This window comes from Anoplopoma fimbria, chromosome 16, assembly GCF_027596085.1.
Source record: "Anoplopoma fimbria isolate UVic2021 breed Golden Eagle Sablefish chromosome 16, Afim_UVic_2022, whole genome shotgun sequence".
Taxonomy (NCBI): domain Eukaryota; kingdom Metazoa; phylum Chordata; class Actinopteri; order Perciformes; family Anoplopomatidae; genus Anoplopoma; species Anoplopoma fimbria.
The window spans coordinates 18,432,977-18,458,800 of NC_072464.1; the positions used below are offsets into that span (position 1 = coordinate 18,432,977).

At 38.7% G+C, this 25,824-nt stretch overlaps 1 protein-coding gene across 1 annotated transcript in view; it reads right to left on the reverse strand.

Annotated features, from left to right (window-relative positions):
- The window catches only part of lrp1bb (low density lipoprotein receptor-related protein 1Bb), a 169,522-nt gene that overhangs the window by 19,610 nt on the left and 124,088 nt on the right, over positions 1-25,824 (reverse strand). Inside the window, exons 56-79 of the mRNA XM_054615828.1 lie at positions 24,874-25,057; positions 24,693-24,778; positions 21,377-21,499; positions 17,166-17,347; positions 16,734-16,933; positions 16,165-16,353; positions 15,868-16,016; positions 15,523-15,616; positions 14,991-15,107; positions 14,251-14,370; positions 13,311-13,430; positions 11,039-11,155; positions 9,728-9,834; positions 7,865-7,997; positions 7,184-7,290; positions 6,912-7,044; positions 6,356-6,478; positions 6,079-6,201; positions 4,255-4,395; positions 3,829-3,963; positions 3,117-3,236; positions 2,677-2,918; positions 2,119-2,342; positions 1,269-1,375 (exon numbers count right to left, since the gene is read on the reverse strand). Coding sequence (XP_054471803.1) covers positions 1,269-1,375; positions 2,119-2,342; positions 2,677-2,918; positions 3,117-3,236; positions 3,829-3,963; positions 4,255-4,395; positions 6,079-6,201; positions 6,356-6,478; positions 6,912-7,044; positions 7,184-7,290; positions 7,865-7,997; positions 9,728-9,834; positions 11,039-11,155; positions 13,311-13,430; positions 14,251-14,370; positions 14,991-15,107; positions 15,523-15,616; positions 15,868-16,016; positions 16,165-16,353; positions 16,734-16,933; positions 17,166-17,347; positions 21,377-21,499; positions 24,693-24,778; positions 24,874-25,057 — 3,376 coding nt within the window. The remainder of the gene's footprint in view (positions 1-1,268; positions 1,376-2,118; positions 2,343-2,676; positions 2,919-3,116; positions 3,237-3,828; positions 3,964-4,254; positions 4,396-6,078; positions 6,202-6,355; positions 6,479-6,911; positions 7,045-7,183; positions 7,291-7,864; positions 7,998-9,727; positions 9,835-11,038; positions 11,156-13,310; positions 13,431-14,250; positions 14,371-14,990; positions 15,108-15,522; positions 15,617-15,867; positions 16,017-16,164; positions 16,354-16,733; positions 16,934-17,165; positions 17,348-21,376; positions 21,500-24,692; positions 24,779-24,873; positions 25,058-25,824) is intronic.

Genomic DNA, 25,824 nt, shown 5'->3' on the forward strand with positions numbered 1-25,824 from the left:
TAAAAATGTGAATATTCTCTATAGCTACACAATAGTATATAGGTCATACAGACTCCACAACTACTTGACAACACTTGTTCCTATGGGTGTACATCCAGCACTAGTACCAAAGAATATACAGTCATGTCACTTAATGAGACATCTAGTTACAAAGCAGGTTACATCTTTCTGTTGCATGTCTTTAGTTGGAATTGTGAATTTGCTCTGGTGGTTGAAGTATTAGCTAATGAGCTTGTCGGCCGAGTCAATATCTCACAGTGCATTGTATATTCAGTGGCTCGTTGTGGATTACAGAGACATGCATACAATCTTCATTATGTGCTTGTGATGGAATAACGTCTGTGTGTGTGTGTATATGTATATATATGTATTTATATGGGGGCTTGCAATGATCTAATTATTAATTAATTTCCTTTTCCATAATGTTTTTTTCATACACTGTATAATTAAGAATTCAATTTCTTCTGGTGTTACTCACAAACTCTTGCTACTTTAATCAATCTAACATTCTCGACGTTGGGATAAATTTCATCTTATTAATTACATGTACCATCTGGTACAATAACTTAACTGACCTCAGAGAGTCCCCCTAACAGCAGACGTTTGCCCTCAAAACAGAAAAAGGGTCTTTTTTAAGTGTTTTTAAAATCACAGTATGAAAATAAGAACAGAAGATCAAACATACATGTGAATGCATTGACTTTAATGGGTAGCAAAGCAGCATGTTCAACTGTAACTGTCCAATAATGAAAGTATCCATGTGTGTTTAGCAGCACTATTAGTGGGCATGTCCCTGTTTTGAACTTCCACAAGGACGCGTATGAATGTGCAAACACCTTTGATGACACAACACTGGTTCTTGCCAATGGTTGCACACTATACCACTGATTTATCTGCTGGAGGCAGTAACACCAAGAAACTTTCCAATGTGCGAGCAAAGGCAGTGAAGAAAACCCGTGCTCGTTCATGTGGACATGAATTTTTGGACATGTTTCTTTTATTATATATATATATATATATATATATATATATATATATATATATATATATCTTTAAAATCTACTTTGAAAATGCTTTACAAGGAAGGAAATGCTGAATGAGTATTCAGCCTCAAGGAACACAAGTGATGAAGAACATTGAATGGTGAAACTACTTGTTTTGTTTTCATGAAAACTCCACAGTGTTCCTTAAAGATACCAAAGTAATGAGAGGAAAGAGATATACAGTATAGCAATATACATAAATGATGGACAATAAAAAAAACCTACCAGTGGGTCTTCTGAGGTTTTTTTCCAAGAGCACTCTGCGCAAGGAGCCGTCCATGGCTGATTCCTCTATATGAGAGTGATCACCTATTACGCTCCAGTACATCATACTGCAAAAGACGCAAGAGAAATGCTGTTCCTCCCATGTTCACCACCTTCTTGTAAAATATTGCAGACATTATGCATAGAAATGTACCTTATTACCTAAAATAACATTCATAAAGCCTGATAATGCCCAAGTGTGTCACTGCTATTGCAACACATTTGGTGTTTCTCAGTGCAGGTTCTTATAAATCCTTCTGTCCAGCTTTACTTGCCAAGTAATGAAGTATTATACGATGATGCGGCAGATAAGAACATTTGATAAGCCTCAAGATTCATGGCGGGAGTGATGTATCACAACCAAATTTGGCTGTAGCAGCCTTGTTATTGTTTGAGGGCACCTTTGATGGAGCTGCGCACCTTTGATGGAGCTGCTGTGAATAACATTAAGTCATGTAATAGGTAACTGATTATGCTACTTCCCATGCCGCTGAGTAATTAATAAAATGCTTACATTTCCAATAACCATAAAGAAATAGTTAATTTATGACATTTTTCAAGAAACACTGCTTTCCTAAGGTATTGGAGAAAAAAGTCCATATCTTAATGTTTTTCTCAACCCTTGATTTAGCATCTCAATCACAACTCTCACACAATAAACGGCTTTTATTGTGTGGAAAAAGCAGGGAATGTTTGGCATGACATGTTGCGTAAGTGTTGATTGAAGAGATAATGTCCATAATAGGGAGGAAAAACTACATACCAGATATATCAGAATGTTTATACTACAACACAGCTGTGCACTACTTACCCTCTGGCTGGGTTCACAGCGATGGCGTACGGCTCCCCTGCTATGTCAGTAATCAAGCGGGTGCAATTTGGTCCCTTAAGTTGCCCCACATTTATGGAATATCGTAATTTAGTCCAGTGGGCTGTGTAATAGCTGAACCAGTGCATCCGAGAGTGATCAGTCCAATAGATGTTGCCTGTGATCCAGTCAGCAGAAATGTCTCTGGGACGACGGAAGTCCGAACACTGTAAACAATAATAATCGCAAAGTCAGGTGGTCTATTCAACATTTGTGTGTTGCATTAAAAGACATAGCAGGAACCGTTTTGTATAGTGCAGTCTTTACTGTAAGAAAATACTTAACATGTAGTTTTATCACCTGTCTTTAGAATTGACAAAAAATATCATAGCAATTATAACGTTAATGCTTATAAATATCTGTGGTAAGAAGACATAACTAGACATATTACAGATTTGTTGGGGAATAGATTTGTATTAAAAAGCTATCAAACAATATTTTCTCAACCACCGAATTGCTATGATGCTTGAAAAAACAAAAACAATAATTAGATATACTTACAATGTTTCTGACATTTGTTTTAGTTTGACTTCTCTCTAGATTGTCTTTGTAAAAAATTCCACCAGGGTTAAATTGGGTTGCCCAGATAAAGTTTTGGTGGTGAAACAGAACATCCATCCCAATAATGCGGGCATTGTCCTCTATGTGAGTGAGCAGTTTGTGTCCTTGGCTCTGGTTAAATGGATACAGAAAACTTCGGATTTCAGTATCATTTGCAATGTAGAGCACTCGATCTTCTGGTCCTGCAGGGTGAGTTATTAATATGTAAAAAAAGAAAAGAAAAGAAAATTGACTAAATGTCATCATGGGTATTAGACAACAGTCAAAGCACAGTGCATACAAATACAGTTTACCATTAATACTTAATTTACAATGCGGTCATATCACCAAATTAGCAGAGTGCACATAAGGATGTTTGATATTAAACTTTAAGATCATACCTTTTGCTATGCATTTGCCATTGATCTCCTTATAATTCCGGTCACATGTGCACTTAAAAGATCCTTTAGTGTTTGTGCAGTATTGAGGACATGTGTCAAACTGTAGGCATTCATTTATCTCTGAAAAAAAAAAAGATTTGCTTTTCTTTAAAATTAGGAACCGATTGCTTTAGAAAACAATTTATGTTTTCAGATGATGGTTAATACATGACAAATACATTCAAGCACAGAAGAGTCATATTATGTAGCAACATACATTATTTTCTAGATTATCAACATTTAATGATATTTTTTATAGTAGCTTAATGCTATGGGGACTCTGGGTCTTTGTGCCCTGAGTTCTCCACATAATGGGAAAGACTCAAAGTGTATTGTCATGAAACTAGAGGCCTTAGTTTGATATGTTGTGACAGGACTTGACACTGAAATTGAGACATTATTTGTGTCCATTTTTACCATTTTCATTGCTGAGAACTGGCATGTCTGCTCTCAGCAGATGTATTTTACTAGGTAATATAAGTTATTAACCCCAACAGACACATATATTTCACACCTGACAGTATTTGCAACTTAATTATCCCGTTATCTTAACCTGGCTGATCTAAGGAAAATAGATTGTTAACCCATCAGTCCAGTAGAAACTGTTAACAAATGCTGTACCGTTAAATGTTAAAATAGGGGAAAGAAAACAATGAAACTGATCATACATTACCTTCACATTGGCCTGTCTGTTGGTTCCTCTTAAAGCCGTGTTTGCACTGGCATATTGCATTAGCATTTGTTTGGTTGCAAATCGCATCCTCTCCACATGGATTTGTTTTCTTTTCACATACATCTCCGCTGGAAGCTACAAATAAAGACATGACTTTGATTACACATCAGTCCTCTGCTTCTTAGATACCTGCTGTGTGTTTCTTTTGATGTGCAAAAGCAGAGAGGGCAGCATCTTCTTTCATAAAGTACACAGCACACGTCAAAAGGCATACATACAGTATATTACCATAAATAACAAAACATCACATTTAAAATAGAAGATTGCTATAGTTCTTGACAACATCATTGGTGACATTTAGAACTTTTCATCTTTTCCAAACGCTCTTTTGATCTGTTGGCTCAAGCCAACTGGCGCTGTACTTACAGGCCTTGCAGTCTTGCTCGTCCGATCCGCCATCGCCGCAGTCACTGAAGAGATCGCACTGCAGCTGGACTGGGATGCAGCGTTGGTTACTGCAGGTGAACTCTGTCTTCCCGCAAGGACGAGGTCTTCCGGCCACCACCTCTGCTTCAGTACACACAGAATTGGTTGATAAGAACAACAAAAACTCATAACCCAAGTCACGCAGTACCAAATATTAAAATGTAAATATAATGCTTTCAGTTCAAAAGATATTTCAGTGGAAGATAAAAATTCTGAAATGTGCACTAATGGGTACAAAGCTTATTGACAATTATTTACCTATATTACTTTCACTTTTTCTTCACTGTGTATTGAAAAATAAATATGATACTTGCTGATAATCAAATAATTTTGTCAACAAAACCTATTCTTTCTAAATGTTTAAACTTTAATAATGAATCTATATAAGGGTCAGTCCATTTGTAGCAGTTTTCAAAATAAATGATTGAGACAGCTGTTAGTTGCTAATTATTTATCCTAAAAACTGCATCCTAATATATATCCTAATATACTGTACTTTTGCATATTTAGTTTTTGAACATCAGTTTACTTGAATTTACTGTACAGCTTTCCTCTATCCTAGCGATTTATACCAAAGAAGAATGAGAGTTTGAAGGAAGGGAAAGAACAAAATGAGGTGACACAGAGGTGGATGGAGGGAACAGTTGGATTAAGGTGAGATTGAAAGGATGGATGGAGGGAAGAAGCACACAATGGTGAGAGGTAATGGAGTGAGGTAAGAGATGGATGGATGTCTCAATGGAATCAGAGAGGAAGATGAATTGAGGACAGAAGGAATGAAAGAGTGAAGGATGAGGGAAGTGGTTTTTCCCTTCCTCTCCTGTCGGCTCGGTGTGATCGTCACACAAGGCTTGTGTTGGGGAAACACGTCGAGAGACTAAAAGAGGGCCGGCAGCTGTTATGCTGTCGGGCAAACCAGGGAAGATAAAAGCCATTTTCAACATAAAATCCCAGCCAAAAAAAATAAAAATTCTTAAATACACCAAATGTTTTACAATGCAGCCTCTGAGGTGATAATTTGGTATGAAAAATATTGGTATGAACAGAAATGTTAAATCCCATATCTTTTCCATAATTTCAAACTGTGCAGGACTGTATAAATTGCATGACATTCACACACACACACACACACACACACACACACACACACACACACACATATATATATATATATATATGTGTGTGTGTGTGTGTGTGTGTGTGTGTGTGTGAATGTCATGCAATTATACACATCTTTTGCATTAGACATCAGGCTTAACCTTTGACCCCTTTTAACATTTCATCAGAAAAAACTGCTGGGCTTGCTCACATTTATCGACCTGGTCCATGTTTTATATACCAAAGGGTCATAAGTAAGAAAGACATAAGATACATCTGAATGATAATCAAGTTAGAAAAATAATAATGTGTGTTATGTGGGTTAAACAAGTTGAGATAGAAAATCACTCTCTTATTCTAAATTTCAACTCATAGAAAAGGTGACGAGGGGTCGCAGGTAAACACAGCTTCTTTTCAGGGTTCACAAGCTAAAAACAGTTGGGAGCCACAGATTTGGAGGACAGTTCGGAATTCGCTGTTAAGGTTTGTATGTCATTCCTGTGGGTCAAGGACAAGTGCATCAGGGGAGCATGGTTATCAAATAATAGAAGCAGACTTCTGCACTCTGTTTTAAGAAAATGACAATAGCTGTAATTGCATTTTCACATAAAAGCTTGCTTGGTGCAGATTTTAAATCAGATCTCTATTTGTGCATTTTGTGCTTACCACACTCGTCTTCATCCGAGTTGTCACCACAGTCATCCACTTTGTTGCAGACTTGGTCCGTGCGCAGACACACATGATCATTTCTGCAACGGAATGGCCTTGTAGGAGGGCAGGGATTCTTAGCTGGAGATGAAAAGCCACAAAAAGTTAATGGATATATTCTTGTTTGAAAAGATAATGACATTTTCCCTTTTGCAAAATAGAATAGTAGTGGTTTATAAAATATGCATCAACTTTCTTCAAAAGGAAAACCTTGTGAGTGACACTTTCAACCCACCACACATGTCTAAGTCTTCGTCAGAGTTATCTCCACAATCGTCCTTGCCGTCACACACCCACGTGTGGAGTTTGCATAAGGTGTTGTTGCAAATGAACTCATCAGCCCGGCAGAAGAAAGCACCTGCAATTACACAAAAAAGTATTTCAACATGATAATTTCATTCAAGGTTGGACTCAAAAAACTGTCTATCACAGGATTGAATGACATATCATTTAACATAGTGATCCAGAGAGCCTTGATTCATTTTGCCTCAAAAATCTAAACCGATTAATCTCAATTCAAATCACTCATTCTTATTGTATTTACAATTCCTATCCCTGCCACGTGCTCTCACCTTACCTACCAGATATTATTATCTATGTCTCCTTTATATTAAATACTTTGAAATGGCTCACATGACTTATCCGTTCAATAATGCTGTACGCGGTGTAAGAGTTGAGCTAGCATAGGAGAAACCTTTTTTCCCCCCATATGATGAAAAATATCAGTCTTTAAAATCGTACCACAACACATAAACACAGTCATGGGGGGGGGGGGTCACACTCATACCGACCCGGGCTGCAGTTTTCCTCATCACTGTGGTCCATGCAGTCCAACACGTCATCGCAGCGCCAGCGCCGAGGGATGCAGTGGGCCCGGTTTAGGCAGAGAAACTCATCTTCTCTGCACTCCTTTACACATCCAATCTGTCAGCAGAGAAACACAGTAAATCATCACAGACGTCTGTTCTAGTGATGATGTCAGCTGCAATCAGAGGACAACACAACAAAACAAATAATCTTTTGCTTTACTTTTTTTTCCAGAATCGTGTGAAGCTGCACTGACCTCATCTGAGCCATCCAGACAGTTGTCATGTCCATCACACCGCAGGCTGGCTGACACGCACCCTCCACTGGCACACACATACTCATTCACTGAACATGAAGGGGCTACTGGAGAAGGGCAAAGTATATCAGTCAACACTGTGCCTTTTCCCAACTAGAAATCACTCAGCTGAGATATTTTCAGTTCAGAAAACTCCACACGAAGGTAAGGCCGACTGAAAATGTAGTTTCTCGGAGAGGAATTACTGGAACATGTCACTAAATACAGTTTCATGATGTCGCTGAGGTCATTCTACTTTCTGCGAAAAAGTGCTTCACAGTTTGTGGCCAGTAATAAGCAGAAAAATGAAGTAATTTCTTCATTCCTTCAGTCGTTCTGAGTTATTGTGGTACGATAATAAGGCCAATGTTAAAAGCATAATAGATTTATGAGTATGAAATAATGTAAACTTTCTGTTAACTTTTTTTTTTTAACATTGACAAGGAAAAGTTTTGAAATTTGTCACTATTAACATTGCCAAGACAACCTCTTCCTTCACCCATAACGGAAAAAATAAATAAAAATAAAATGACTGTTTAGAAACAGGCGATGTTTTATGCACCAAGTAGTGGATATAACAGAATTACAAATCAGTACACCATATACAATTCCTCTAAAAACAAGAGGACATTCATTTTGTACCTGTTTCCTGGCAGTTTTTCTCATCTTCCCCCATCTTGCAGTCTTCTTGGCCGTCACACAGCCACTTGAGTGAGATGCAGAGGTTGTTGAGACACCGAAACTGGTCATCCGCACAGCGTGCCTCACAGCCTTTCTGTGAACGCAAAGAGTAAAGAAATAACATAACTATATGGTAGACAATAACCAGCATAATAGGATTATTATACAGTGGACGTTATTTGTAAGCAGAAAACACTTTATAGCTGAGAAATATCACTGAAAGTACCACTGGTGATGTAACTGTTCTATCCTCGAGGCATTATTTTAGGACTTCAGGGCTTGAAAATGGTTGAATAGGTGAAGAGGCCCATGTGCTCTATGAATTGCTTTAGGACCTGGGCCAGTAGTCTCTCAGAGAATGTTTCATTTATTGTGCACTTTCCTATCCACTCACAACATATCAAGGAGGTTCATGACATGTTGGGTTCAGTTTAAATACAAGCACATTATGTGACATTGATCTTCCTACTATAAACATGCAGTACTTTTATATAGATGAAGAAAACTGCTGTAATATTTAAATCCTTTGGACTTTAACATACAGACTTTTGGTGACTGAGCAAATCAGCAAGAAAAGAACTACTGTAAATACAAAACATGTTCAAAATATATAAACTTTGAAAGCTGAGGGATTAATGTACATTGAATCGGTTTATAATAGTAGAACAGAGGTTCAAAATTGTTCTGTTTTAGTACAAAAAATCTACCCCATGATGGCCTCTATGAATAACTACACTGAATAATCACAGGGTATTCTAATGCTAATTGAAAGGTGACTTTCTTTCTTGAGACTATTTGCCTGCACTGACCCAGAAGGCTTGCATGGGGAGACACATAATAAAGGGTTAATTAGGGTTGCACTGCTTTGCATGGAGACGGAGTTCATGTATAAATATTGTGCAAATGTTGAATAGAGCAATACATTTAGAAGAATAGCGATTTGTAATAATAAGCCTTTGTCCTTGAATTATGCATTGCAGTGCATCATTACCACTGATTGAGCATTTTTTGCAAAAAAATCTCTTTACACCATGCAATGCTTGATAAAGGCACATTTAAGTTAATTTTCTCACATATTACGGGAGCATAAAATTACAATGGCAATTTGAAGGTTCTTAAATTAAGATATTCAAGCATATTTATGAACAAAACGAGCACTCTTTGCTTTGCAGAAAGGCTTGGGGGATTAGGATTTTCAGAGGCAAAGAAACACAAGGTATTTCACGCACTAATGTACTTGATGGTACAATAATTCACACACAATCAGTGATATTTTCAGTCCAGCATTGTGGAATATAGCGACCATGACGAGTAGATTTGGATCAACACAATGATATATGTCGAGAATGGGATTATTTTCTTTGCAAGAGGCAATATGCTTGTCCAATTTAATCTCCCTCTCTGATTGGTATATTTAGTGTGTGCTCAGATACTAACACACGTTTTCAAGAGATCAAACCCTACATCACAGTATTCATAGATAAGTGTTATTTTGTCTGTGTACACTGTGAATTTGCAATTGTATTTACAATAGTACTTTTTGTAGCCAGTATAATTTATACTAGTTGATAACAGAATGCTTAACACATGGTTCAATAAATGTTTGGAATGATTCCTATTCATTGCTCGAAAGAAAAGACAGCATGTCCAAAATGCTTATGGTTGATATAGAAGGTTTCTTCTTTTGGAGCTATTGCAAGTTTGCAGTATTTTATTCTTAATATAGTGCCTTGCTAATAGCTATGCCTCATTAGCAGCACTCATGTGGGTTTTACCTTCCTCTTTGATTAATAAGTAAGTGGTACACATATCTCAAACACTGGCCTCATCTGAATTATCCAGGCAGTCATAGTCTCCATCACAGCGGAATCGGGAGGAGATGCAGTCTCCGTTAGCGCAGGCAAAGTCCTTGTGGTTGCAGGTGACTGGCTCTGAAGTTGGGAAAAAACGGATACAAAATGTTGTCAGACTTTCTTTTCCCAGCAGTATGCATAACAAACGTACATCCCCTGATCTGCCAAATGTTCAGTGTTGGCCAAACCATCATTTTAGCTAATTAGAGTCATTTTGTATTAGAAGTGAAATAAACTGCCCAAGCTGATCAAGATGTAAATACATTCATTGCAGCTCTCACAATGGAGGGGGCGGCATACTTCCTGAAGCCAAAAAGCTTGTATCTGCCATTTAGTGAAAGCCTGTCCCCGAGGACAATATTAGGACGCAGCTAAACAGCTGCATCAGATCCAATGCCTGGGTCCTCCCCTTGTTATCATGGACTGTTAGCTAAGGCAGTGTGTGTGTTATGAGTTGTGCTGCAAAAGAGACTCCCAGCAGGCATTGCACCAAAATCTGATTTAGCAGCCTCTCCACTGTCTGCTGGTCCACCTGCTTAATTCTTTGCCATCCAACACTTGAATGGCTTTTATTTGCATCTTAAGTGACATTAATAGGTATGGGGGAATAATCATCTTATAAACCACGCAAATGATGCATACTCAGCAAAAACACACAGAAGGCATGCACATAGTCATATGATGTACCGGCAAACAATTCCACTCTCTTTCTCTCACTTACACACATGCAGTAGGGACTTGAATGCACAAAAGATATGTAAAAAAGATATTTAATTGGGTGGGTTACCGGTGTCATTTCCTGAGTAAATGAAAGTTTTCTTCTAAAAGTGATGATGAATATCTAAACAAATGGGAATATGAGCTTGGTACAATACAGAGAGGAGATGATATCAACAGCTCAGGAGTCTGAGCCTCACGTTATGCTCAGAGAAACAGCACAGATAATAAGAGAATGCTTTAAAGAAAGAGTTGAGCCTGGCTGCGTCGATAGTGGGAAGAATCACCCAAGGTGTACAGATATATGTGTGTGTGTGTGTGTGTGTGTGTGTGTGTGTGTGTGTGTGTGTGTGTGTGTGTGTGTGTGTGTGTGTGTGTGTGTGTGTGTGTGTGTGTGTGTGTGTGTGTGAGAGAGAGAGAGAGGTGGTGTGGTGGTGGTGGGATTGGCACTCGGGTGTCTTCAGAGAAGTCCAATTCTTCACTGCCTAAGTGCGTGTAAAAACGTCAACAGTGTATATAGACGAACAAAACTGAGCTGCCAGAGAGTGAGGAGTCAGGTACTCACTGCAGTTCTCCTCGTCTGAGTTGTCTCCGCAGTCATTCTGGCTGTCACACCTCCAGTGGTCTGGGATGCAGTTGTTATTCTCGCAGCGGAATTCATGAGGTCCACAGGTCTTTTCATCTTTTTCATCAGGAGCAAACAAACACGAAGATGAAAATGGCTTCAAAGAGTATGAATATTAATAGTGTGCTAGCTATCATATTTTCTACGTGTAGTAATCATGGTTTCCTCAGGGTTTCCCTAAGCAAGTCTGACACCGAGTTCAAAACGCAGTGTGCACTCTGGAGGCTAACATCCGGTAAGATGAAATACCTGACTGTGCTACCAATCACCCTCAACAGAATTTGTGACAAGACGTTGGCAAAATTGAACTTTCTTCAAGAAAACATCCAAGAGAATTACAGAACACAACACACGCTGAAGCACTTGATTTTGGCTTTGATATCCGCACCCCAAACTGTGCTTCTGTTTCAGTGTCCTGTCGGTGCCAACAAGTACCAGTGCATATGACAGTGATGTGTTGACAGCAGCTGATGTCAACTGTCTTCATATCAGCTTGTCACTTCTTTGACTTTAATGTTATTGATTTAAGTAAGTATTATTTAAAATGTCAAAAGTGACACTGATGTTCACAGATTTATATCTTGTGAATAGCTCATAAAACTTTTTAATACAGAAAAAACTAAAATGATGACCCTAATCATCTTGAACATATAAGCTTAAAGTAAGTAAATTGATCACAGGACTTAAGTTTAAGATAATGTTTCCTCTCAAAATACAGAGCCTGATAGTCAGACTGAAGAAGTCAAAGATGTGGTCAGAGGTCTGTATCCAGGCTACAAAATGCCAATCACACAATTAAAATAAATGACTTTTCAGAGTCAATTGTGGTCCTGAAGTATTTCAGTCTTAAATTGGGCATTCTAGTGTTAAACCTTAATGGCCAGAATTATCCAACATATTTGCATTCATTACACAGAAAACAGATGCTTTGATATTTGCTCCAGCAACACTTCCTCAGAATAGGTTTTCAAAGTCAAACCTTTTTAAAAAGTAATTTCAATTCAGACATCATCAGGGATAATGGCCAAGGTAACGCTGTTATCAGTTAGGGAAGAGATGAGTCAAAAGAGGAGGGTGGCAGATTCTGCCTGGATCTCTTTCCAACATGACAGCAGGAGGAGAGAATCAGGAGGGGAAGCTGAGAGCAGCAGCGGAGGACGCAAGGCTGCAATTCATTAGGAAGCAGCTCAGTCAGTCACTAACAGCATATAAAAGATGTGAAGCAGGAAAGAAAATATTTCCCTTCTAAGTCAGAGCTCATTACGGTGCTAACAAGCAAAACTTCCTTAAATAGTCCGAGGTAATGCAAAGTAAAAAAAATAAGAAAGCTATAGAGCGGCAGCATCGCCTTTGAGTGATCTTAAGTGGTGAGAACTTTATAGGTGATAAAAAATCGGATGACACGAACACTGCAGATAATTCAGTTTGAGGGACTGAAGTCAAACATCAGTAAACTACACAAGGTGGGATAAACAGCAAGAAAACATCAGAGCCTTCTCAAGTTAATTGGTATTTAAGCAGCCGCAAAACCTCCACATGAACCCAACCTAAAACCACAAAGGAGTCTGTTGAGAGATAGTGTGACTCATCAAACATTAAAGCATGAATACTTTTTCACAATACTAAAATTGCAATGTTGTACAATGACACATATGCTGATAGGACTACCAATAATATTTAACATTCTTTAAATGTCACACCTATGAATCAAAAACACGTGGCCCAATGCACCATGGGGGATGATACCATATATTTGATCTCTTTGATGGGAAAACTGTAAAAATCTTTGTGATAAAACTTTACTGAGCTTTGCATTATTGTGGAGTCGTCCTGATCGAAGAACTCTCTCTATCCTGCAGGGGCATGTCAAGAAGATGTAATCCTGGTGCATAGTGCTGGAAAGATTCCCAAGGTGCCCTGCCCTAGTAATAATGGCTTCTGTGTGTGAGGTCAGCATTTAAGACTGACAGCTGCTTAAAAAATGCCAGGCAAACTGAGATCATAATGCTGAGCTCTTCCAGATGAAAGGGACAGCTGTCCTTCAGGGCATTCTGCCTCAGCACATCATGCGATAGGCGGTGAGAACACATAGAAGTACCAGAGTGAAGCCAAGTGGAAAATTAATTCAGATTAAATCAGATTCCTCTCCCCTTTAACTGAAAAAATAAGAGAAGTGGTGTGATTTATGGTGAAGTGGGCTTCAACAACTCACCGCAATTAGCCTCGTCTGACCCGTCTGCACAGTCGGGGTCCTCATCACAAACCCAGAGCTTGGAGATGCAGTGCATCGAGGCCTTGCACTGGAACTGGTCTGGGGAGCAGGTGCTTTCAGCTGTGCCCAAAAAGACAGGCAGTGTGTTTGGAATGGTAGATTTGACCAGAGTAATCTGGTGAGTGTTCATAAAAACTAAAGTGATATAAGAACCAGTGAGGCAGCAATATATTTCTCCAATAGCCTTGCATATCGTTTCATTGGGTCATTATAGCAACTAGTTGCTTGTTATAAAACCTGACATTGTTTCAGATAGCATTTTAATTTCCAGTGGTGCAGTGCTCATTACAAAAGTGCATTCACAACCACATCCAATCATTGCGGATGTCTAAGAAGGGGTGAAGTGATTAGCTTCACTTTAATTAAAGCCTTTTTTTTTCTAAGTCTCTTTCTCCTCCTCACTTTCTTGCATTCTCTCCCCCACTCTGATCCCTCTTGCAATCACATGCAAGACAAATACAGCAGTCTCAAAGACTGGGTGTGATATGGGGTGTGATATTCTGGTGAGTTACATCACGGAAAAGAGAAGCTGTTCTTATCCTGTGTGTGATTAATATCTAATCCCTTTTCACAGGAACAGCTAATAACAAGGGCTGCCTTTGGAATTCTTAATGTCTGCATTAGTACATAATGTTGATGTCGACATATAGTCTGTCCAAACACGTTAATAAATTCAATATGTCAAAAAAAGACAATTTCGGTAATTTATCTGAATCCACTAGATTACATCTTTTAAACAACAATATTGATTAAACTAAACTGGACTTTTAGCTTGTTATTTATCTGCAATGTTAAGGCAGACTGATTCAACAGAGGATATATTCATAAACTACCCGGAGTAAAAGACAATAAGTCTTGAAGTAATAATGCAGTGGCTTACGGCAGTCTGTCTCATCCTCTCCATCTCCACAGTCGTCCTGACCGTTGCAGCGCAGGTTAAGAGGGATACATTTCTGTTTCCTGGTGCACTTGAACTGGCCTGACAGACAGATGTATGTCTCTGAAAGAGAAATGGGGCAGGAGCAGCGGGAGGTAGCATCAATAAGACATTTGAAGGAGTCCAAACAAAGCCAAACACTTAAACTATTACTACTGACTGTGATTCAACCTACAATATAGCCAGTTTATGAAAACTCTTACATTTACTGTTGAAGGTTTTGTAAACACACAGTGCCTGCTAATGAAGCATTTAAAATTTTCAGTTTGTATTGAGTAAATTGAAGTGAATGCAAATGAAAACAAAAACAGTTGGCTTTAATTTAACTATTTTTTTCAAATGATCTAGACTATGAAATGTTAACAAACAGTAAAAATTGGATAGCCAAAACGTAATAAGAACCCAAGGTGACATTAATAAAATGTCCCAGGTTGAATTGATATGATTTTTCATGATACATTTTTCAAACAAATTGAAAATGAACTACTGAAAATGATCTTGATTCATTTTCTGGTAAACAACAAATTAATTAATCGTCTTATTGTTTCAGCACTAAATTGTAGCTACCATCGACAGAAAACAAAACACTGCACTGGACACAGCGTTTTATAGATTAATAAGTGAGAATCAAGCAATGAATGACAAACAGTTAAAAAACCTCTTCTTAGATGTTCCGTCCTTACCACAGTTAGCTTCATCTGAGTTGTCACCACAGTCGTTCTCACCATCACAGATGAATGGAGGAAGAGCACAAAGGCCAGTACCACACTGAAAACGCCCAGGTTGACATTTGAATTCAGCTGTTGGAAAAACAAATCATAACTAGATCTCAGGGTATATGCTCTATAAGTTCAATCAGAGAACATATAAATCACTGCTGAGCATTGTGTATGGATGATGAATGTTAGTTAGAGTCTGATGGTGGCACCTTGCATGGTAGCCTGTCATCAGTGTGTGAATGGGTGAATGATATGTAATATACTACTGACTGTAATGATAAAAGCAAATGACAAAATGTAATGTAATGTAATGTGTTAATGTCGTTAAATGCTAAACATATAAACAACAATGACAACAAATGGACAATCAATTGAAAGTAGAAAAGACTCAATTCAATTTGAATATCCCTCAAAGCTAACCAAAACTTGAAGTTGACTTGCTCTGGTTTACAGTAGTACTATTTTAAAGGCAGCCTTTGAATAACATGGTACTCACGGCAGTCCGTAGGTTCATCTGATCCATCCCCACAGTCGTCCACCGTGTCACACTTCCACCAGAAAGGGATACACTCATCTGTCCCGCAGCGGAACTATAAGTAACCCAGACAAGTATTTACAAAAAAGCACATCATTTTGAGTCAATATTGATATCTGACTCTCCTTTTCAAAGCCAAAGTCAGAATCAATACACAACCATTTCCTAAGACCTACAGTACAAGCCAGAAGAGGAAAGCATATAAGAGTGAAGCAATTTGCCCTAAAGGGGAAAAAGTACTGGTCAGGATAGAAAAACCTCACCATGGTAAAGCTAAACTTAGAAGTGGGAGGAGAGATGGCTGACCTGACTGGATGTGCAGTTGGAGAGGCAGGTCTTATGGTCAGCAGCCAAGTAAAAATTAGTGGGACAGGCACATTTGTGTTCTCCGCCGGGGGACAGAAGACACAAGTGGCTGCATCCTCCGTTTGCAATCTGACACTGGTGCTTGGGTACTGTGCGGAAGGACAGAGTACATAACTGAGTTCAAACCGTGTGACACAAATAATTTCCTTCTCACAACTATATATATATATATATATATGAGGCCCAGCAACAACTGCTCAGCATGAGAGGAACACGAGCGCCAGATGGACTTCATACCTTCAGGCTGGCGCAGGGAGTGGTAGACCTTGATGGATTTGATGGCTTGCCAGGAGTTGAGGAGCTCCATCCCTTGAGCGCCAGTAGTCTTATGAGCACGTCGTAGTGATTTGGACTTCCCATCCGTCCAATAGATAAAGTCCTCGAACAAAGTCAGAGCCATTACGCCTTGGATGTGATCGTAAGACACTGGAGAGGGAAAAAGTGGCCGTGGTGAGCTCCAATTAAATATTTTTTTTATTCAATTTAATAAATGTCCTTGCAATTAGTCAAATCCACAACAGCCCCATCTATCATGTTGAATGATGATTTGATCATTTTTAGCATTGCTAATACCCCAATACCACATTTACTGTCATAAACAACAGTATTATTGACACAACGTGCTTGTAAGAGCTTAACATAACATAACAATACAAGTTAAGAATCAGATGTGGAGCAAGTAGAGCTAATCTATGTTCTAAGCTAACCAGCTGCTGGCTCCAACTTCTCATTAAAACAGATATGGGATGGTATCAAAGTGTAATTCCCTGAAATGTCAAACTCTTCTTCAAACACCTTAGTCCCACCTTTGCGTCTTTGGGTGCCATCCATGTTGGCAAGCAGGATGTGGTTGTCGTCCGCCCAGTAGAGCCTCTTGTTGGTGTAATCGATAGTGAGAGCAGTGGGGCTATAGATCTCTTTGTCAATGATAACCGTTTGCCCTCGACCATCCATGCCAATACGCCCAATGTGTGGGGGTTCACAGCAGTCTACCCAGAACACGTACCTAGTCAGAAGTATAGCACAGTTCAAAGAGCTATATACCTTAGCAGGCAAACGTGATGGGAATAAAGAATAAGTACTGACACAGAATGACACTCCTCTAATGAGAGCTGGATCTAACAGTTTCCAGGTTAATAATCTGAAAGGAGTGACTCCGTCCCTGCTCTCCCTCAAGCTGTGAAATCAGTCCTTATTAAGAAAACACTAAAGCATTACAGTAATGATAATTTACTTACCCTGTCTGGGGGTCCAGAGCTAGATCTGTGGGGTTCTTGAGGCTAGAACTTATCAGGGCGGTAGGGTAGAGGCCATTGGCTTTGGACACCTCCAGTGTTTTCCTTTCCGCGTCACACCAGTACAGATTCTTTCCTATCCAGTCCACTGCTAAGGCGCTGGGCACTGCTGTTCTGTGGACTATCTGGTAACACAGGGAGAGGAAAGTCTGTGTCAGTATGAAGTATGTCTATTGCTCTAAATTCTACCATGGTTGAATGTAAAGAACTATTAAAAAAAATATATGATATGAATAAAATGATAAAGATATATTGTCAAAATTGTCTCTTAGATTAGTTTACTACTGTCAAACAGAACAGCATGTACAAAGGAAAGGTAGGAGCAACTTATTTCAATCCTGACAGGAATCAAAATCAATTTTTGTTCAACAAACAACAATCTATAGCCTCTCAGTGAGACCTTATTTTCTCCTCTAACAAAACAAATACAATCTATTTGTGTCAATCTGTCATTTATTTCAGATCTGGGAAAGCATAAGTCTTGCCCTACATGCACATGCAAAAGCTGAGTTTTCTTTTTTTTCTTAGTAAATGTGTCACATTAGCAAGTTCCTGGTAATTTTAGTCCCAGGACTACTTTTCAAGGAACTAAATGTTCCCTCAGCCCATTGTTGTCTGTGTTTCCATAGAGGACTAAAGACCTGCAAAGACCTGTAAACACGCCCCGTAGCCTGCAGTTCAGGGTGCACACCCATCTCATCTAAAAAATAACACATGAAAAATACTTTCTTTCACTGCGTCATCTCCTACTGCATAGTATTGACTGATACATGTTGGATTTAATGAATGAAAGGCATAGGAGGAAGATGAAACTAAAAGTGTCTCCACAGTAAATCATATGCGCTTTAGAAAGTATCCACTGTAAAAAAAATCAGAAACTAACTTTTTATCTTCTCATTCACAGCACAGCCGTGCTGTCTCTCTCTTTTTTAATGCTGCCCTCTGAGCTCGCTCAAAAGCTCCAATCTTCTCTCTGTCTTTTATTTAAATGAGTCGGGAAGCCGACAGCAAAGCCTAACTTTACTTTAAATGTTATCAAACTAAGAGAAGCGCTCTCCAGTCATCTTAAATGGTCCTAATTGATGCTAGAGTACTTCCTTGTTTTATGAATGAAGTGCTCAACGTGCGGAAGCAGCGACCAAACTGCGTCAGTCATCCCAATAAAATCGCAACTTTGAAAGTTTGTGTACTCTCAGAAGGTACTATCCCCCAGGAGGATATTTTTGGGGGTAATATGTCCCCGGAAAATGTCCCCGGATCTTAATTAAAACCCTGGACCCTGTTGTCAAAAGGTAATGAGCTCCTCAAAAGATTCCTCGTCCCTGGTGTAAGTTCTTGTGGTTGAAAAAGGGCAATACAGAATACTGAGTCAGATATGATTAAGTATAATATTCATTTTATATGGGTAAAAGTAGGCTATCTTCAGTAACAAGTATAACCATAAAATATGTCGGATGTGTACTTATAACTTACTTTTACTATTTAGGTATGTTTATGTGTGCACTGTATTTTCCAGGCATGCATTGCCACACCTGCTAACATTATGGGGAAAGCAATTACTTCGCCTTACAGAATGCATTTATAGACAGCTCATCAGAGTTTTGTTAAATGTTAAAAATGTCAAGACATCTTTGTTGAGGTCAGGTTTCCTGTGATGTCCTCTATGAAACAAATGCTTTCACTGAATGAGCAGTTATGTCTAAAGACTTAAACAATTAATTAAGGTACCAATGTTGTTTGACCCATGCATAATAACACATTTATCATAATAGAAACTACGGGCAGAGGGCACAAATCATTCCTGCTGCTGTAGCTACAGTAGTGACGTTAGTAGGAATATAATTAATCTCACTAAATAGAAATTTTATTTTTATTTGAATTCACAGCTGTAATGGCTGCTAATATAAATAGAGTGAAAAGCTTAAGTCAAAGTGCATTTACCTTTTTTGTATGATTTTAAATACCTGTGCAGTAGTGACGTTAGTAGGAATATAATTAATCTCACTAAGTAAAATCTTGTTGTGACTCTTAATCAAATAGAAATTTTATTTTTATTTGAATTCACAGCTGTAATGGCTGCTAATATAAATAGAGTGAAAAGCTTAAGTCAAAGTGCATTTACCTTTTTTGTATGATTTTAAATACCTGTACAATAAAAAAAGCCATTATAATACTGTATGCTCTTGCATATACAAGGTGGTTTGACCAGATGAATACACAGATACAATTAAATGCAAACATAATTACCAAAATTGCACTGCATTGCCTGATCTTTGTAGTGCAAACAAATGGCAGTGCAGAACTCTGTACTGTAACACTATTTGATTTGCTAAAAAGTACCCCATTATATGAGTATGTGTTAACTGTGTAAATGTAAATACTGTGATTTTGGCAGGTAGGGTGGAGGGCAGCAGAAAGAAATGAATTATCTTGTTCATCTCACTGCGCTGATCTCAGTTAGGCATTTGGTTAAAATATAAGTGAAGGTATTTATTCAGCTGATGTAATACAATCCGGGAACTATCTAGGAACTCCATCAATATCCCCAAACCAGTCTGAAAAAGCAGTTGTTTATAATAAACATTCATTGTGCCAGCTGGCAGATAAAGCCAATGCCTTTAAAGCCCCCCTTTTACAAAAAATATAAAATGAAAATGCCAGCAATGCAGTCTGTCATTGAGGAACACGATGTGCTTTGAGGCCTTTTCTGTCATCATTTGCAAGAAAATATATAGTCTTTAAAAGACTATATCCGTCCCCTAAGCAGTTATTTGGACAAATCTGAGCTTAAAACAGTCACCAAAGTATCACTGGCGGTATCTTCCATCAGATCTGCCTCCTCGGGGAGACTTATTACATAAAGTCCTTCTGGTTGACTTTATTCATAATATCTCACTATTAATCAAACGATTGCTTCATGTTGCACTGAAGGTCAATTTGTGAGGAATGTCAACATTTAGATGAGGCTCATCCAAACCCAACATTTATGTTGGATCTATGCAGTCAATGAAAGCTGTTTCACAAACCTTTTGTCCTCTCAGCCATTTAAAGAAGAACAGGTTCTTCAGAAGACTCATCATCACAAATTTTGTCCATTATTTGATGAATATAAAGTGTTTTCACATATGGAAGGGAATTTGCTGTCACTATAGCAACATGTAACACTGACTGTTTCAACAATGAAAGCAATCAATCATTCATGTTTCACTGTTCTTTCAGCTATAAAATGCCAAATACCTGATGGGTCATCACTGATTACGTAGCCAGAAGAAAACAGCAGAATCCTTCAAAGTTTCAACCCACATAGGTCAGTGCAACAGAAGTGTACTCTTAAGAAATGTTGAGATAAACAAAATAAATGATATAATTAACCTACATTGTTTCACTTAAACCATAGAATTCAATTAATCTCTGCCTTGGTCAGATGAAACTCCCATCTCGGCAGAGAAAGAAATCATCAGAAACCCTCTGTTCCCACCAATCTTTTCTCCCTCACATAGTAAGCCTCTACCAGTAGCACAGAATATCAGAGGCTCTTTTAATTAACCCAAAGTGAAAAGCTCCTCGATCTGTGTCTCAGACAGTTTGTCCCCTTGCTAAGCTGTGGCAGTGGCTCAAACAGAGAGTGTGGTAGTAATTGAGCCGAATGAGCCTAATACCCCCACACACCAATGTTAATGAGATGTGGGACGGGGGCCCAGCAGGTGTCCCGCCGATGTCCGAGTGTCCCCAGTGTCTGGGCTTCCATCCCATGACCACCACGGACCTTGGTGATTACACCAGAGAGCAGCACTGTGTCATTAGGCTTATTACATTTATCTGAAAGCCACTGATGTTATTCCTATTATCACAAACACACATTCATTGTAGTAGGATAAGAGGCAGTTGGCTGCCGACAGAACAAATCCATTATGTTGACTATGTAAAAAGGCACCCATCAACAGCTGAGCATTAATAATGAACCACTTAAAGCAACATGTTTGGTTTTCAGAGCTCAAACAGAATGCAAGTCAAATAACTTAGTACCAAAGAGCAAGGACGGATTCATTAAAACAATTGGACAGGTACCAAACAAAGAAAAGCTAATGAATCTTGGGTGAAGTGGTACTCAGCAGCGTATGGCATGCAGTCAAAGCAACTCAATCCTGAGGTACCTTGAGGTCGCTCCCATTGAGGCGCATTCGGTTGATCTTTCGACCACTTGGCCTGGTCGAGTCCACCCAATAGATGAACTCCTTCTTGTAGTCAAAGTCTATGTGGATGATGTTGTTGAGGCCCTGAGGATACAAAGGGGAAAGAGGGAACAAGGATATTAAAATGTATTTTTTTCCTTTCAGTTGAAATGAAAGAATAAGAGATCTTGAGTTCAGTTTGAGGGTGAAGAAATGATCAGGGGAAAGTTTCAATCGCAAACAAAGTTTAACAACAGAGTATTTTACTAACTAATTCCTCACAGTACTATCTCTATTGTTATATTAATACCCAGGGCTCTCATTTTAAGAGCTCTTCTTATAATGCATATAAATATGCTTTATTATTATATGCACAGAAATGACAGAGAAGTAGTTATTGGCAATGAAGATCTTGGACATCAGGTTCTCTTCAACAATGCTCATTAAATATATATATATATTTTTAGAAAGAAAAATCATACAAGATAATATATTAAAATGTCTAAAACATAAAATAGATTAAGTAAGGTTTAAAATATTCACATAAATAAAATATTAAATAAAGTAAAAAAAAATGTGGTAGACAGAGTTGAACATTGAATGTTATAAGAAATGCAGTAAATGTATATGCATAATTGGAAGTAATAAATATAAATAAATATATACAATAAGACACGCAATAAAACAGTTCTCACGGTTTACATAAAGTGTATTTTTATGCTTCAAGTGTATTTTCTTCTGTTAAATGCATGTGACTATAGTGATTGTGTGTTCTGAGAGCTGAAAAAACCCAACATTGCCTCTACGAATCCTGTGTAGACACTAACAGAGGACCGGAGCTGCTGCAGCGCTAATATACTACTTTTTCTCTGTAAAACAGCCAATCCAATCCAGTGAGGTTAAGTTTAATTCATTAATTCAAAAGCCTACAGGTGGGAATACTAACAGGATGAGAAACATAGCAAAACAAGCCCAACTTCTTCAGCATCTGTGTGCGATCTGATATTTACTGTATGGGCAATATTGATTTAAGAGGTTCTCCCATTGGTCACGATGCTTGCAGCTATATAGAGCATTTTGGAGAGACGGTGCAGTCTCGAATGCTCTGTGAATTTGAAGTCCTTTCAAAGTAGAAGAGTGAGGTAATTCCCTACTTCGTCATTTTCCCACGACCCCACTGTCAGTCAGACGGAGCTGCTCACCAAACAAGTGCCCCCACCCTGTTGTCTCACACTGTGGGTGCTGACAAAAGGTGTCAGATAACCTGACAGGCAAAATGAGACGTCTTCATCAGATCATCAGCACCCTCACCGACAGGCGCCGACGTGTCCTGGGGGAACCCTTCTCCACTCTTACATCAGTTATTCAGTTGAAACCGGCATGGCCCTTTTATCAGTGTCTCTATCCAGAAACACGTCTGCAATTTATTTTCTCAGTTGACAGTATATGAACCAACCAACTAAAAAAAAATGAATCACAAGCTTGTAACAAAAGATTCTAAAAATAGATAAGCATATGTTTTAATTGTAAAAGGTGTGCGCATGCAGTGCAAGTACTCATATCATCATCACTGTCAACATACAATTGATTTCCTGCTCCCAAAATTCAACATCTTTTCTTTCATAACTAAGACATATCTGACAGTAAAACCTTAGGGCTGTTCAATTGCCAACTGAGTTTTCTTTAAATTTGGCTACTGACTACTAAATCAACCTTTAAATATCAATTAAAGTTTGTGGCAAAATGCTAAAACTTATCCACACTGTTCTTCATGTACAACTCTGGCATTAAGTAATTTCTCAACACTACATCTGCGTATTTGTCAAAGTACATTTTGTAACCTGAATTTCAGAAATCACTTCCCATGAGCAGCTCTAGGAAAGTCTAACTTACTTTAATGCAAAATGTCGTCCAAGGTTATTTCATTCCCCTCTCTATTAGAACCAGAGCCAGCTCTAATTAAACACAGTACAAACAGTAAAACTACGTGGGAGAAGAGAAACAGAGCAGCTCTAAAACACATTGGATAGCTTTAAACGATGTGTTGGAGTGATGCTATTACATTTAAAGTGACTTGTGTTTATGGAGGGAAGACAAATTAGTGGGACCAGCAAAAGCAATAGATAAGGGTCATGATTGTCTCAGTGGAACATTTACATAATATCATCAACAGATAATCTGAACAGGGTATGTAATGGTGTGGTAAAGTGATATTAGGTCAGTCAAGTATCCACCACCACTTAGTAAAGCCATGTGCATATTTACCTCTCTAGCTTCCATTAACTCTAACATGCAGCGATTAAAGTGAGTTGTGGCTGATGGGAACTCGGATACACAGAGTAGAGTGCATGGAGTCAAGAGGTTAATACGACTATGAGAGGAGACTGTAGGATGGCCATAGGTTGATTTACAGTAAATCACAGCCAACCATCTGTGATAATCAGCAGTCAGATTCAAGCACTGCCCCGAGCAGCTGAGATTAAACCTAGGCATGATTTAAATAGCTTTTCCAATGAGCTCCTTCATGGGGTGATGTTGCTTTCTGTAAATCAGAATGGCCAGTTTCCTTTGCCCATGTGGTGGGGTTTGAGAAATATGTTAGACAGTGGACATCTCATTTAAACAGAACAATACTTTGTCAGGGTGAATCCTAAAACTGGCTTGTGGATATAACTCTTTGAAGCCGAGGCATACAATCACCTACACACAGTTTTTTTTTTTTGCAGAGTATTACTGAATGTCTTCATTTGAGGTAATTACATCATTTTCAGCATGCATCTTTCAAGAGTGTGCAGCTGAATCAGGTTCTTCTGAGATGAAGAATAGCAAACATCAGTGGGTAAGTAGACTGGAGCACACTGATTGATTTGCTGCAGACTGCAAACTTTTCAACATGAATGTGTCCTTGTCATAATCCAAAAAGCTTAATGTTTTATGAACTTATGTGAAAATGTTATTGTCAACCATTTCTGCAATAGAAAACATTGTGTTAATTCAATAATGAATCACTTACAATATCTCTATAATAAGGTACTGTTTCCTCCACACATTTAGCAGGTAGACATCATTAAACTGTCACTAAAATGTGCGTTTTTTAAACAACAGCCATCTAAACCCACACTTCCTCAATACATAGCTGAGAGACAAGGGCAAGAGAGACTCCAAATTAAACTCAGAAGGAGGATAAGATGGCAATTTGATTGACAATCTGTTGATGCCTCTCCGTATGAGGCATCAACAATCTGTCGATCTGAAAATGGTATGAACTTCCCTGCAGGCACGATGAGATATGCCTTACCTGTTTCAAGATGGTGTAATTTGAACCATCCACACTCAGCTTCCGGATCTCATGGTGGTCTGCCATTATGAGAAAAGGCTCTTCAACTGAAATGAGGGAACATGCGGCGTTAGAGGACCAGGGGGACTTACAGTTACGAGCTGACATTCTGCAAGATGTGAGATGAAAAATTCAGGCCGACCTGACAGAGCCTTGCATGTGTTGGGGTTGCGCTCCAAGGCTTCATAGCCGTCCACACACAGGCACTTGTAGGAGCCGTACGTGTTGATGCAGCGCTGGCTACAAGGAAGGGTGGTGGAGCACTCGTCAACGTCCACACATGTCTTCCCGTCATCTTTCAGATGGAAACCCGGCCAGCATTTACACTAAGGACAAAAAAACCACAAAAATGGTTAAGATTAGAGTCTCCCATTATGACCATGCCCCTTTACTATTTCAAATTAATTATAAAACAAATCATTCATATCAATCAGTTTTATTTTCTGATTGACTTAAGCATGTCTGAAACACTAACCACTTGATTTCCTTCGTTATGAAGTGCTTCATTGTGGTTCTGTTACAAAAACAGTGCACTAAAACAGGCTGTGCTTTTACAGTAGGTTTAGATAAATCTGTAACAACAGGAATACATATTTCAGATTCCAATACCACTTTCTAAAAGCAATGCAGGTGAGCAATGAAAATGTATCAAAATGTAGTATCCAAAATGTAATAAGACATCAAAGCTGTGAAATAGACGGACTGTACCATGGCTCAAAAAAAAAAAAAAAAATCCATCATACTTTAGTCCTACTCCACCCCCTAAAATGACTGTAGTGCTTCCATCAGCTGCTATGGACCCACAGCAAATCCCTTTTTTATCCACAGTTATAACCTTGAGGGCCTTAGTGCTGATTTCCCTGTTCAGGCCACAAATAGACGAGCCAAGGGTCTGCATTGATGTGCTCTTTGTCCAGCTCTGCCCCTGACATGACAGGGAAGAGAGGTTTTTCTGTCCTTTCAACCAGTTTTGGGATGCAGTGAGCACCGTTTCATGGAAGAGTAGGAGAGGGAAATCCAGGAAGGAAGGCATAAACTGCAGCAGTCTGACAACAGTGACGGCCACCGGAGCACTCCAGCGGACATGGCCTTG